General features: G+C 42.5%; 1 protein-coding gene across 1 annotated transcript; it reads left to right on the plus strand.

Moving 5' to 3' along the window:
* Positions 1 to 578: 578 nt before the first annotated feature.
* Positions 579 to 14,591, plus strand: LOC110541823 (X-linked lymphocyte-regulated protein 3A-like). Its single transcript, XM_021628518.2, has 8 exons — positions 579 to 723; positions 2,046 to 2,115; positions 2,787 to 2,821; positions 9,031 to 9,148; positions 9,534 to 9,633; positions 12,061 to 12,159; positions 14,352 to 14,447; positions 14,535 to 14,591. Exons 1-8 carry the CDS (start codon positions 618 to 620, stop codon positions 14,589 to 14,591), a joined length of 681 nt encoding a protein of 226 aa, XP_021484193.2. The 5' UTR covers positions 579 to 617.

A 14,591-nucleotide genomic window follows, 5' to 3' on the forward strand; every position in this document is an offset into this window, starting at 1 on the left:
AGAGTATCCTGGGTGGATGACTTGCTATTGGGGAACTCTCTTATGATGGTCACCAGTTGGGACAGGGATCAAAGAGGAGCCTTAGCTCATGTGGTAGCCCAGTGGCACCACAAAGAGGCATGTCCAAGGCAAACCTGTGGCGTGATACCAGGAGCTTCACTTCCAAATGGGACTGGACATGGTTCCAGATGATGAGGCTAAGGACAGGCCATGAGGGTTGCGGGATTTGGAGGGTTAAGTGGGACAGCATGTGAGCTGGGAGCCTTGGCCTCAGTGACTATGTAGGCACCAGTGACTTCCCAGGTCCCAACCAGACACCAGCTTTAGGTACCTTGTTTTAAAGGAGGCAGGGCCCAGGATTTTTCTGTTTGGGGGATGGGAAAGCAGCAGAGGGTACTTATCTTGAGAGGTAGTTGGTCATGGAGCTCAGGTGTAGATAGAGGAATGGGACACATCAGGGTACTGGTGACATCCTCTTGGCCTCTCTTTGCTCCAGCACAAGGGTCAGGACTTCTTACCACTCGCTGAGGAGTCCTTTTCCCTGTTCCCAGTGCTGTCTTGTACTTCCTTCCAGTATCTCTAGTTCCAGGAGTCCTATCTATCCCAAGATTTTGACCATGTCAAGCAGAGAAATGGAGGCCACCGACAGTGCTGGCATGCACCCAAGGCAGGATCCAACTGTCAAATCAGATGAAACTCCGAATGCAGATGCAATCACTCCAGGTAAAAAACTAAACAAAACAAGCAAACAACTACAACAGCCAAAACCAGATGTGTTCCTGTAGGGCAGTGTCCACCCCGGAGGACTTCCTAAAATCTCTTGGAGGTAGAACCCTATTATGTTCGTTTTTAAACTCTTCCTTGTTTGGGGGAAACAAAACAAAACAACAACAACAAAAAAAAAAAAACAAAAACAAAAACAAGCAAACAGTAGTAACAACAGCAAAAACCACATGTGTTCCTGTAGGGCAGTTTCCACCCTGGGGGGCATCCTAAAATCTCTTGGCAGGTGGAACACTTCGTGTTCTTTTTTAACTCTATTTGTCTTGGGATGTTGAGGCCTCTACCTCCCTCTCTTCCAGCATCCCTTTTACCCTAGGTATGAGAGAGAAGGCTAGTGGTGAGAGGGCCTGCAGACCTCTTTACTTCTGCTCGCTGTTTAGAGTCAATGGGTTCTTTTGGGACCATCCTAATTCTTGGTCAACTGCAAATGCAGCAAGCAGTCTCCTCCATCTGTCTCCTCCTAGCTGCTGTGCCATGAAGCATCTCTCCCATGGCGCTCTAAGTAACCACACAGTCCATCTCTGGTCTCTCCAAGCTTCCAAGCTTTCTCTTTCTGGGTTCCAATGTTCATAGGCCTCTGATCCCTAGACTACACCCCTGTCTGTGCTGCATGAGTCAGGCCTTAACCAGCTGGCAAAGACCATGCCCTTCAGGAGGTAACTACCAGCTGTGGACAAACTAAAGTCCCACACATGGGATCAAAAAAAAAAAAAAATCATGTTTACATAACATAACTTTGAGTTTTTAAAGAAACCAAAATTTCCACTACAGACCACTGAGTGGATGTGGTTCTTGGACATTTTTTGGAATAGCAGGAGGTTTCAGATGCTAATATTTGTGGCTCAAGCTTGTTGGTGGCTTTAGTTTCCTCTCCCTGAAATTCCTATTCCCCAGGAAATCTGCAAGGCTCATAAGGCCGCTCTTTCTAGTCAACATGCCTCTCTGGGAGCACATGGGTCACAGTGACTGTCTGGATGGCATCATGTACAGGTGCCTGCACTAGCTGTTCCCAGACTCTAATGACTGTGTGCGTGTGCTTGCGTCTGTGTGTATGAGCATCTGTGTGTATGTGAGTGTGGTATCTGTGTGTGTGTGTGTGTGTGTGTGTATTTGGACATGTGCATGACTTCTTTAAAAACTGCAAAGAACCATTGGTGGCTATGGTCTCTATAAACTCCATAGTGAAACTGTTATTCATTGGACAATGATGATAACAGCACATTTGGTCTGAAAACACTTTTTTGTCTTTCTCATTAATATAGCCAATGAAGAATTCCTTGATGTTAGTACTGAGGACATTACTTCCTCGGGAGCAGATGAGCAACAGGCCAGGTGATACCTTTCTTTTCTTTTCTTTTTCCCATGTATGAAATAAGTTTAGAAAAGGTAGGCTGGAGAGATGGCTCATTGTAAGAGTGTTGAATGTCCAAACACAAGAGCCTGAGGTCATATCTACAGCACCCACAGAAAAAGCCATGTGTAGCCATGCATGCCTTTTAGGTCCAGAACTGAGGGATGAGGTGTTCCAGAGGCAGGAGGGGGTTGCACATACTTCCTGACTGACAGCCTGACAAAATGAACTAATATGTAAATAAATAAACAAACAGATGCAGCAGTAATTGAGGTGTGTTTATCCCATGAATGTGCTGGGTGCATTGACCTTAAAGGACCCAAAGCATTCACCCTGCAGTCGATCAGATGTTCAGCCTAATACAAAATGAAATTCTCATGCCCCCAGCAAACTACAAGTCCTATCACAGAATTTGTATGACAGCAATAAGGTGGAGATCCATAGAGGAGGACATCCCACTTCTATCTCTAACGGTGTCACACATTCACACATGCCTTTCACTTGCACACCAAGAAATCCAGAAAAATCAGTGTCCACTCTTGAACCATGAATTGAATGCAGGCTGTTTGGCACATTCCACTTCCTCTGCTCACACAACAAAAGTGGCCTTTTGCATACATGGAAGTAAAATGTTAATGTGATTTATTTGCAGGAAGGAAAGACAGGACTTATATGAAGAATTTGAAGGTATGTTCTAGGAGACATTAGGAATTTGAGAAACTTTTTTTACCCAAAGTAGTGCAAGGCAAGGGAGTTGTTACCTGGCAGGCAAAAGAAGTGTGTTCACTGCCTGGTTCTCAAACACTCAGTGTCAAAATAGTATTTATTAGATTGTCAACTGTCCATTTCATGTTAATTGTAGATACAAAGAACATAGCACCTGCAGTGTGAAGACTCTTACTCACTGTGAGATAATTAAAACTTGCATGAAAGTATCTGTCTTCCAGGCTTTTATTCACACAACTGATACATCTGTTTTATTCTGTTTTTTTTTTTTTTTTTTTTTTTTTTTTTTTTTTCTTGGAGGCCTTGCTTGAAGCCTACTTGGTCATAGTGGATAATATCTTTGATGTGTTCTTGAATTTGGTTTTCGAGTATTTTCTTGAGAATTCTCGCATCAGTGTTCATGTGGGAGACTGGCCTGAAATTCTCTTTCTTTGTTGGGTCTTGGTGAGGTTAAGGTATTAAGGTGACTTGGGCATCATAAAATGAGGTTGAAAATGTTCCTTCTGTTTATATTTTGTGGAATATTTTGAAGAGCATTGGTGTTGGTGTTAGCCCTTCTTTGAAGGTGTATTAGAATTCTGCACTGAAACCATCTGGCCCTGAGCTTTTCTTGAATGGGAGACTTTTGATACCTGCTTCTATTTCCTTAGGGGATATAGGACTATTTAATTTATTTACCTGATCTTGATTCAGCTTTGTTAAGAAAATTGTCCATTTCACTTAGATTTTCTAATTTTATGGCATATAGGCTTTTGAAGTAAGACCTAAGGATTGTTTGTATTTCCTCAGTGTCTGTTGTTATGTCCCCCTTTTCATTTCTGATTTTGCTGATTTGGATAGTGTCTCTCTCCCTTTTAGTTAGTTTGACTAAGGGCTTGTCTATCTTTTGGATTTTCTCAAAGAACCAGCTCTTGGTTTCATTGTTTCTTTCAATAGTTTTATTTGTTTCTAATTTATTGATTCAGCCCTGAATTTGATTATTTCCAGCTGTCTACTCCTCTTGGATGTGTTGCTTCTCCCCCTCCCCCCACTCGGGCTTTCAGGTGAGCTGTTAATTTGCTTGAATGAGATGTTTTAAATTTCTTTTTGAAAGCACTTAGTGCATGAACTTTCTTCTTAGCACTGCTTTCATTTTGTCCCATAAATTTGAGTATGTTGTCCCTTCATTTTCATTGAATTCTAGGAAGTCTTTTTTTTTTCTTTATTTCTTCCCTGACCCAACTGTCATTGAGTAGAGAGTTGTTCCATTTCCATGTGAGTATAGGCTTTTTGCTATTTCTGTTGTTGTTGAAGTCCATCTTTATTCCATGGTGGTCAGATAGAATACAAGAGGTTATTTCAATCTTCTTGTATTTGTTGAGGCTTGCTTTGTGACAGCGTATATGATCTACTTTGGAGAAGGCTCCAGGAGGTGCTGAGGAGAAGGTAAATTCTTTTGTGTTTGGGTGAAAGGTTCCATAGATGTCTGTCAGGTCCATTCGATTCATGACCTCACTGTTTCTTTGTTTAATTTATGTTGTGTTGACCTGTCCTTTGTTGAGAGTGGGGTGTTGAAGTCTCCAACTATTAATGTGTGGGGAATCTATGTGTGGTTTAGGTTTTATTAATATTTCTTTTACAAATGTGGGTGCCCTTGTATTTGGGGCATAGATATTCAGAATTGTGATGTCTTCTTGGTGGAAATTTCCTATGATGAGTATGAAGTGACCTTCCCCATCTCTTTTGGTTAATTTTGGTTGAAAATCTATTTTATTACATATTTGAATGGCTACTCCTGCTTGCTTCTTGGGTCCATTTGCTTGGAAAACCATCTCCCTGTCCTTTATCCTCAGGTAATATCTATCTTTGTGACTTAGGTGTGTTTCTTGTATGCAACAGATTATTTCGTCTTTTTTATGCATCTATCTCTGTTAGACTGTGTCTTTTTATTGGAGAGTTGAGTCCATTGATGTTGAGAGAGATTAATTGTTAGGCCCAGGAAAAGCCTAACTGCCAGAGAGCAACTGAGAGTAACTCAGAAATGGATCGATGCAAAAGCAAGAGGTTTATTCAGACCATTGTACGATGGGCCCTCCTTGCAATTCAGCAAGGAACAGCAGGGGGGTGGGGGAAAAGCCTTGGGTTTTTAAAAGAAAATGTATGGGGAGGTATGGGGTTGCAAGACTGTCAGTACAGAATTGGTTCATTTAGGCACCCAAGTCACCAGATGTCTAAAGGATATCTGATCTTTAAGTTACACGAGGGATGTCTTATGACATGCAGATTTAGTTTTAGTTGGGGAGGGGTGACCATCACATCTTGTGACTTCTCTGAAAAACAGAGTGAAGATCTATCTGGGTGAGGGAGTTGTGACCTTCTGGACCGGTAGCCAGGAAACCCTATCTCGTACTGCTGGTTTGGACGGTTCATTGCAATAGGGAGACGTTGAGAGCAATCTTTTGTAACAGGGAGAAGACCTTGGGCACAGCTTGGCCTAGTTTAATTTTTTTACAGCAGGGTGGGTCTTGTCCCAATTCATCTGCTTCTTCTGTCTGTGTCCTTCTGCTTTCTGGAAAAGTTCTGAGAGAACTTAGTTTAACATGGGGTATAAAATTCATATAAAGAGACCTGTAAAGTTATCTTGTTCCTCTCATAATGACCAGTGGCTGTTAGATCCTTTGATTTTGTTGGTTGTGGTAGTGTGTTTGTGTGCTTGGCTACTTTTAGTTTTGCTGTAGTGAGGTTATTTATTTCCTGTGTTTTTCTGACTGTAGTTAGCTTTTCTGGGTTGTATTCTTCTTCTAGTGTTTTCTGTAACACTGGATTTGTGGGTAGGTATTTTTAAAATTTGTTTTTGTCATTGAATATCTTGTTTTCTCCATCTATGATGACTGAGAGTTTTGCTGGGTATAGTACCCTGGGCTGACATCTATGTTCTCTTAGGCTCTGCATGATATGTGTCCAGGCCCTTCTAGCTTTCATTGTTTCTGTTGAGAAGTCAGGTGTGATTCTGATGGCTTTGCCATTATATATTACTTGGCCCTTTTCCCTTGCACATAGTATTTTTGTTGTTGTGTATACTCACTGTTTTGATTATTATTTGGCAGGAGGATTTTCTTTTCTGGTATAATTTTTAGGTGTTCTGTAGCCCTCTTGTATGCTTATAGGCCTCTCATAAATTGGGAAAATTTTCTTCTATGCTTTTGTTGAAAATATCGGGGTTCTGGGTCTTGGAGATGCAAATCTTCTTTTTCCTCTATTTTTGTTATTATGTTTTATCTTTTCATGTTGTCTTGGATTTCTTGGATGGTCTGTTTCAGGAATTTTTTAGACTTAACATTTCTTTGATGAATACATCCTTTTCTTCCATTGTATCTCCCACACCTGAGATTCTTCCATAGTCTGTTGGTGATGCTTATCTCTGTAGTTCCTGTTTTCTTCCCTAAATTCTTCCTCTCCATGATTTCCTCTGTTTGTGTTTTCTTTAATTTTTCCAATTCTTTCTTCAGATCTTGACCTGTTTTGTTGATTTCCTTCACCTGTCTGACTGTATTTTCCTGTTTTTCCTTCAATTCCTTCACCTGTTTGTTTGAACATTCCTGTTTCTTTTATTTCTTTCAATGACCTAATGCACAATCTGGCTCCATCTTCCTGTATTTCTTTACAGATGGCCATACACTGATTATATCTTCTTCCACTTCTTTACAGATGGCCATACACTGATTATATCTTCTTCCACTTCTTTACATAATCTGTTTGACTTTATCTTCCTCTATTTCTTTACACATTTATTTGTTTCCTCCATTCTCTTCTTCATAAACACAGATGTAAGGTCATCTTCTTGGATTTCACTTATGATAGGGTGTCCAGGGCTGCTTACCCCTGGATAACTGGATTCTGGAGATGCCATATTGCTTTGGCTTCTGTTGGTTGTGCTTTTACACTGGCCTCTATCCATCTGACTGTCTCAGGTGTTGGCTATTAGTTTCTGGGACTTCCTGGAATCCTGGGGTGGGGAGATTCCCGTTGGCAGAAAGGTGGTTGTTCCTGATGGAGGCCACACCAGCTTTTTGGGTATGGTCCCCAAATGGCCAGTGCTTCTCAAGATTCGCCATATGCAACCTCAGGCATATGGACCTGTGTGGTAACTATGGTCATTGGTAGACAGGGAAGCTCTCTCACTAGGAGAAGTCCTAGAAACAACTACCCTGCCCCTGGGTTTCTTGTTCTGAATTTAGTGTGCTGCTGCTGCTGCTCTTACACTGTGATCGCTAGACACCGCCCTCTTGAAGAAGCAGGGAGCCTAGCAGATTTGTCAGTTTAGCTCGAGAGACAGGTTGAATTTTGGTGCAGTGTCTGGGCCTGAACGGGTGAATCCCAGGCTTATGTAGGTCTGAGGCTGGAGTTCTGTGCCCCTGTAACCAAATGGTAATCAGTGGCAGGTAAGGGTAGCCCTAGACCTGAGGCTGGAGGCTAGGGCCCTGAGCATGTGGGAACACAGAAAGTTTTCCTGAGCTGGGTATCCTGAAGTCAGACCTGATGTTTCCCCTACCGTGGGGTTTCCACCTGACAGGTAGACCCAGTATATGTTGTTTTGGGGTCCACAGTTCAGTCTGGGATTGTGAGTCGAGCATTCGTGATCAGGCTGGCAACTGGGCACATACAGGAACACTGGAACTTTTCCTGAGAACTTTTCAAGGGAGGCATATTAGGCTGAGTGCCTACAGATCAGACCTGATGTTTCCCTCACTGTGGGGTTTACTCCCAACGGGGAATTCCAGTCTCTGTTGCCCTGGTGCCCAGAGTTTGGTCTGGGAGGATGAGTTGCATTCCCGGGCAGGTCTCTGGTCTGGTAGTTGAGTGCCTGCATTAGCCTGGGACCTTTCCCAGGGATTGAATGTGTGATCTGAGGTGGGTCCACTTACTTTCTTCACCATGGGAATTTCTCTCGATTGGAAACCACAGTCTCTGTTGTTGTGGGGCCCATAGTTCAGTCGAGGATGGTAATCAGAGCATGCAGGCTTATGGCTCTGGGCTGGCCACCAAGCCCCTATTGGGGACCAGGAACTCTTCTGGGGTTTAGCAGGGTAATCTGAGAATGGACCCGATTGCTTCCTACACAGTGGGGTTTCCTCTCACCTGGGAAACACAATGGCTGGTGTTTTAGGTCCTAGAGTTCTGTCTGTTTGTAGCTGTGCAGTCACTGCTCTCTTGTTCATCAGACACAGAGGCCTCTTGGTGCCACCATCTTGGTTCCCAAGGATACATCTGTTTTTAACATCAAATTTTCACTTCACTAATTTGTAATCGAGTCCAGTCACTGTTAGTGTATGGGGGGGGATGGGAAGTGGGTGATTGGTGAATGCCATCCCCTCTTAAGTAGCTGCCCACTGTTTAATGGGCAAAAAAATAGCACACGAAGTAGAAAGCTGAAGTCTGCACTGTTATTGCCTGTGAACATTGCAGACTAAGCCCTGCTTTAAATTACTGTCAGATGTCAGTCACATAAAGTGTTTAAAAACATTACAAACTAAGAACCGGCTAGGAGCTCTGCAGAATTTTCTCTTGAAGAGTCAAATCCAGAAAGTAACCTGAACTCAGGATAGGGATGTACCCTGGTGGGAGAGCACTTGCCTAGTATGCTCAGGGCTCTGGGTTCCGTCCCCAATACAACAGACTTTTCCATGAATCAATGTCTTTTTTTACTTTAAATTATTCAGGATCTCTACCTTATTAAATTCTCTAAAAGCCTCAATGGCTATAATAATTGCAGTATTTTCATCTCACTGTGCAGTAATCTCTGTCCCTTTGGAGATTTGTAAATGGACCACGTTTGTGTTTTGCATAAAGCATCCCAGCAGTCCCTCTGAACTTGTCCTGGAACTGAAGCATACCTAGTGCATTGATTAAATTTATACTTTATAAGTGACATCTCATAAAGAAATTACACAGTGACTTGGCACCTTTTTTGTTAAGTCCCCTCCAATTTGTTTGGTATGTAATATATAGACACTAAAGTCCAACTATCTAATTTCACATGAAGATCATAATCCCTGAAATTCTTGACTGAAAGAAAGGAGGCAGGTAATCTTTCCATTGGCAGATTATTTCCATGTTTTGATAACAAGTGGCTTCCCAGCACTGTTGAGGGAACATTATGGTCATGCTTATGTGATTGTTTTTTAATACAGGACCCCTTAAGATCTTTCTTAAGGAAAACAGAGAAAGAATTAGATCGATCATCAATGAGTCTTTCCAAAATATGCAGAAGAAAGTTGAGGATGTTTTCAAAGTCCAGGGTGAACTAAGGTAAGGTTGCTTCTTGGTGCTTTGATGCTAGACCCGGTGACAATTGATTGTAAGCCAGGATGGCAAGGGGTTGAGGTATATCTGTGACCCCCACTGGCTAGACGCTCTGTATGGAATGTTAGTAAAAAGAATAGATGTTCTTCCCAAGTTTTTTATCTCTAAGAGCAATGAAGTGACTTCTCTCTCAGCCAAGGAGGAAGAGATACTGTTAGTGTAAGACCACATAATCCACATCACATTCCCTTTCCCTGTCAGAATATTTTAGATGCCCTTCCCCATTCCTCCATTGAGAGAGTTAGTGAAGACAAATCAGTCATGCTTTGAATGTACTTTCTTCATGTTGTGAAGGAATCTCACACACAGTAAACACTGTTGTCTTTTACAGGCAGAAACTTTATAAAGAGTATTTTCTTCAGATTAAGAATTTGAATAGGAAGTTAAACCTGGATGCAGATCAAGTCAAGAAACAGGCAGAAAAGCTCTCTGTGAGTATCAGGCTTAGATTTGAAAGAGTCCATGTGTCAGCATCAGCAAGTCAGGAGGGAGAGGAATAGGACATAAACTTAGGGATGGTGTTGGATGTGGTTAGGAGAGACTGGCCATATTGTGTCTCTCCCTGGCTTGCTTCCTTTCTGTGGTGCTAGTTTTTCAAACACTTCTTTATTTGGGGATTCCTCTAAGCTTATACCTCCCATCCAAACCCCATCTCCATGTAGGGCCTAAAGAAGTATGTTACGATGATCTTTTCCAGAGCCCACCATTTACCTGCAAATTTCATGATTTCCTTGTTTTTTATTGCTGAGTAATATTCCATTGTGTAGATTTGCCACAATTTTTGCATCCATTCCTCCACTGACGGGCATCTGGATAGTTTTCAGGTTCTTGCTATTACAAATAAGGCTGCTATAAACATGGTTGAACAAATGTCCTTATTGTGTAGTTGAGCATCTTTTCGGTATAAAGCTAGGAGTGGTATAGCTGGATGTGGAGGAAGCGCTATTCCTAGTTCTCTGAGAAAGCGCCAGATTGCTTTCCCGAATCGTTGTACAAATTTCCCACTAGCAGTGGAGGAGGGTTCCCCTTTCTCCACAACCTCTCCAGCATGTGTTGTCTCTTGAGTGGAACAGGGACTGTCTCTGACTTGAACTTATTGGGCTGCTCTTTAATTACCTCCCCCTGAGGGGGAAGCAGCCTTACCAGGCCACAGAAGAAGACAATGCAGCCTCTCCTGATGAGACCTAATTGACTAGCATCAGAAGGAAGGAAAAAAGACCTCCCCTATCAGTGGACTTGGAGAGGGGCATGTATGCAGAGGGTGGAGAAAGGGAGGAATTGGAACAGGAGGAGGGAGGGAACCACAGGGGGAATACAAAGTGAATAAAGTGTAATTAATAAAGAATTTTTTAAAAAGTAGTATGTTAGGAAAAGGGTTTATAGCCCTTTTTACTAATTACTGCTGGGTAGGGTCATAGGATTATTTTGGGGGCAACACCAGTATCAGTCCTCAAGAAATCCAGATGTCCAGGTAACCAGCAACCAGCAAGGGCAGCAAGCAGTCTTCCTCCATCTCCTCCAAGCCATCATGCCTTCTTCCTCTTGGCTACCATATTTATAAAGTTCAGAGTCCTCAGAATTCAACTTATTCCAGCTGGCAAAGACCATGCTGTGCATGAGAAAATTAACGTGTATGAACGAAGTAAAATCTCCCTTGGGATTATAAGAAAAACATGTTTACATATCTTAAACAAAAATATCCACAACAAAGAGAAGACAAGGCCAGTGATGGGTTAGGAGCCAGCATGGGGGTGGAGTCGGGGGCTGAGCAAGCATGGCCCGGAAAGTGCAGGAGAAGGTATAGGATTGCATCATGAGAGGGAGTCCTTCATGATCCATGATGTGAGGACACCAAGGAGCAGGAGGCCCAACCTAGCCTTCTGACACAGTGATCAGGAATGCAGCATGGGGTGGACAGTGTGGCTGTGGCAGAGCAGGTAGAGACTGATCTTTCAGTGGTTGGAGTTCAGACCAGCCCAGTCCCAGAAGCAAAGAGGGAAAGGCCTCATGCCATGATGGACACGTTATGGTGACTGATTCGCCTTTAACCTGAAGAGGAGAATGAGGTTTGGGGGAGAGGTACTGGACTCTGAACAGTGTGGCCTTTGTGGCCTCTCTCTTCCTGGTAGTAGATGGAGCTGCCCTCCTGAAGATTCTGATTTCCAAAAGTGAGGAAACAGAGGCTGGAGTTCTGGAGAAGATGGAGGTCCTGGTCTGTCCAGTAGTTCTAAGCATGTCCTCTGGCATGCCACCATGTGGAAGGCAGTCATAGTCCAGTTATTTGACAGATATGCTAACTCAGGAAACAGTTTACCACTGTGCCTTGGTTTCCCAGCAGTAGCAGTACAGATTCCTAAAGGACCCATCTCACAGAATTATTTCAAAAGTTTCTTTTCGATGTGTATTCTTACAATGGTCTAGGAGAGCATCTGAAGTTAAGCATCCCTGTTAAGCATGGTACTACTGACTCTCCTCTTAAAGGAAAGGAGAAAATGGAGTGGGCTTTTATGTGGGGAATGACAAATGATGGGGACAACTCAAGGTAACTTGTTTTAATGCAGAGAGTTCAACAGAGTTGGAAGCCTCTACTGGGAAGGTTTTCAAGTCTTCAGAAACTAATAAGAATGTTTTCAATATTGTTAAGAAAGAACATTTCTGATAAAATGAGTGGTCTTCACATTACTGTTATTTGGAATTATCATGTAACTCATGTAAAGGTGGTCGTTGTGTTAACTGGAAAAAATATTACAGTTATTCTTCCCATCTGCTTTGCACAAATATAATACAGAATTGTGTTTCTGTGAGCTTTGTGGCTTCCCTTAAATTGTTCATATATCTTTTACTGTCTTTGCCCATAGAGAATATTTAAGGAGCAATGCAACTTTGTTCTTCAGTCTCTGGTTCTTCAGAAGGAGAGAATGGAAGAATTTAAATCTCTGTGTGAACAGTACTTGGAGGTGTGTTGTATATCCTGACCAAGCAACTTGTAGACAGGAACACTAACATTCTGGCATTCCTTCTGTGATTTGGTTAACACCTTTGGAAAGTTAGCTGTAAACACCTTCCAGTATTATCCACATGCCCCATGATCCTTGTAAACCTAAGTACAAAATAAGTGTTTAATTTTAGGATTCACTCATGGTTAGGAGAGTCATTGAAGCAGGAATTGCTGCCTTGTAATTTCGTCCAGAGTTGTTCAAATTGTAGAGGGCTTTGATGCTTTTCAGAGAGTCCTATCTTGTCTCACAATGCTTTTTCCTTCTGGTAAGTATGTGCAAACATGCACACACATGTGTACCTGTCTGTGCATGTATGTGTAGAGGCCAGAAGGCAACTCTGGGTACCTTCAGTCACTGTTCACCACATATCTTTTTTTCCCTTTATCTTTTTGCCTTTTTCTCACTGTGTAGCCCTGGCTGTCCGGGAACTCACTGTATAGACCAGGCTGGACTCACACTCACAGAGATCCACCTGCCTGCCTCTGCCTCCCAAATGCTGGGATTAAAATGCATGCCTGGCTCCATCCTACATTTCTGAAACAAGATGGCTGGTAGACATGGAATTTGCCACTATGGCTAGGCTGGCTGTTCACCAGGACCCTAGGCTCTGACTGTCCCACCCCAGGTTGATGTGTCACCATGCGTGGCTTTTAACATGTGTGCTGGAGTGTTGAATTTGGCTTTTTATGCTTGTGGAGTAAGCTTTTTGTCCACTGAAGCTATCATCCTAGACCCAGCAATCCATTTCTAAGTAGAGTTGTGACAGAAATATATAGTACCTGAACTTTCTTTACCTGCTCAGTCCATTTTCAGTTTGCATCATTGCATGGCTGAAACATGGCTTCATATGGCCAATTACAATTTGAGACACCTGGGATATGTCTCACATCTCCCAGATGTAGCATACATTGAAAAAGCTGAATGTGGGATTGGAAATTGGGAATTAACCTCTGTAATGGGCCTGTCTTTGTTAATTCTTCCTAGGCACACTGAACTATACTATCTACAGGTTCATAACTATTTACAAGGAATTTAATATGGTATTCTCTGGTTTTGTTCAGACTTTAATTGAATAGGTTTGTTCAATTTGCTGTTAAAATTTTGTTCATCAAAAGTAATTAATATGACCCAAAACAACTGAACAACTGAGTTGAAAGAATTTATCCCTTACTTTCTTGTGTTTGTTGTATTTGTCCCCTTCAACACCAACCCCTATCTCTCTCTCTCTCGCTCTCTCTCTCTCTCTCTCTCTCTCTCTCTCTCTCTCTCTCTCTCTCTCCCTCTCCCTCTCTCTCCCCCCCCTTCCAGTATCTGTTCCTTCTGAAATATTCTTTTGACAACTCAGTGGCCCAGAAACTTGCTTGCCCATTCCAACCTTAGGATCTCTTTGTTGTTCCTGTTTCTATGTTCACTGCATCACCTGACTGTGGAAGAGGTCCTGCAAAGTTTTAGAATCTCTCCACCAGGTTTAACAAAACCATTTGGGGAACTGGAGAGATGGCTCAGAGGTTAAGAGCATAGACTTCTAGAGGTCCCAGGTTCTATTCGCAGAACCCACTGTAGCTCACAACTATCTGGAAGTCCCAGTGCTGACACCCTCACATAGACATACAGGCAAGCTAAACACCAATGCACATAAAATAAAAATAAATTTTGACAAAGTACTTTCTACCTAAAAAAATGTTCATTTATGACGTGTCCTGTTTCTGCTAAAGGCAATGTGTGTGTGGAGGTGGGGGTTGAAGAAACCCTGAGTTTTAATTTTATGGTATGCTGTGGTCATACTACAGGACAAGCTATTCCATCTCATAATGAAGTGGGTGAGTGACAATAAATGGGCTCATGCCTTGTGCTCACAGTTTCCATTTGGCTTCCTTTGCTTTTCTTTTTGCTGTGTGGGGTGAGGGGTTCCAGGGTCTCACACATGCTGGGCAAGCACCCTTCCCCTGAGCCATGCCCACAGGAAATACCTCATCATCTGAACATTAAGCAGTGGGTTGAGGACTAGCAATGTCTGTGTCACTTTGGTGGGTGTTTAAAACTTCCTGTTGTAAATGGTGTATGCATTTCCTCCTTTGTAGATTTTGTGGATGGCATTTGTAAGCCAAGGTGAGCAGGACTGATTTCTGCACATGTTTTTTTCATTTTAGAAACTTGAGATGCTGAGATACTCTGGGGGTAAATTTGTGGCTGACGAGCTGAGGCGTCTCATAGACACCTTGGAGATGAAACTTCTGATGGTGAATGTAAGTACCCAGTCTTTCACACAGAAAGTGAGGATGGCCAAGCACTGTTTGTTTTAAACCCATCTAATATGCCTTTGCACTTGACAGCGCCAACAAGAGAATATTGCTGCTCGACTGTCTCTCCTCGATGTGTTACTCTCATAA

Source organism: Meriones unguiculatus (assembly GCF_030254825.1).
Source record: "Meriones unguiculatus strain TT.TT164.6M chromosome X unlocalized genomic scaffold, Bangor_MerUng_6.1 ChrX_unordered_Scaffold_30, whole genome shotgun sequence".
Taxonomy (NCBI): domain Eukaryota; kingdom Metazoa; phylum Chordata; class Mammalia; order Rodentia; family Muridae; genus Meriones; species Meriones unguiculatus.

Excerpts from the sequence above, each read along its gene's own strand:
- LOC110541823 (XM_021628518.2), top strand. The coding sequence starts at position 618 with ATGTCAAGCAGAGAAATGGAGGCCACCGACAGTGCTGGCATGCACCCA. Across the intron at positions 9,149-9,533 it reads AAAGTCCAGGGTGAACTAAG|GCAGAAACTTTATAAAGAGT; the intron begins GTAAGGTTGCTT and ends TGTCTTTTACAG. Across the intron at positions 9,634-12,060 it reads AACAGGCAGAAAAGCTCTCT|AGAATATTTAAGGAGCAATG; the intron begins GTGAGTATCAGG and ends CTTTGCCCATAG.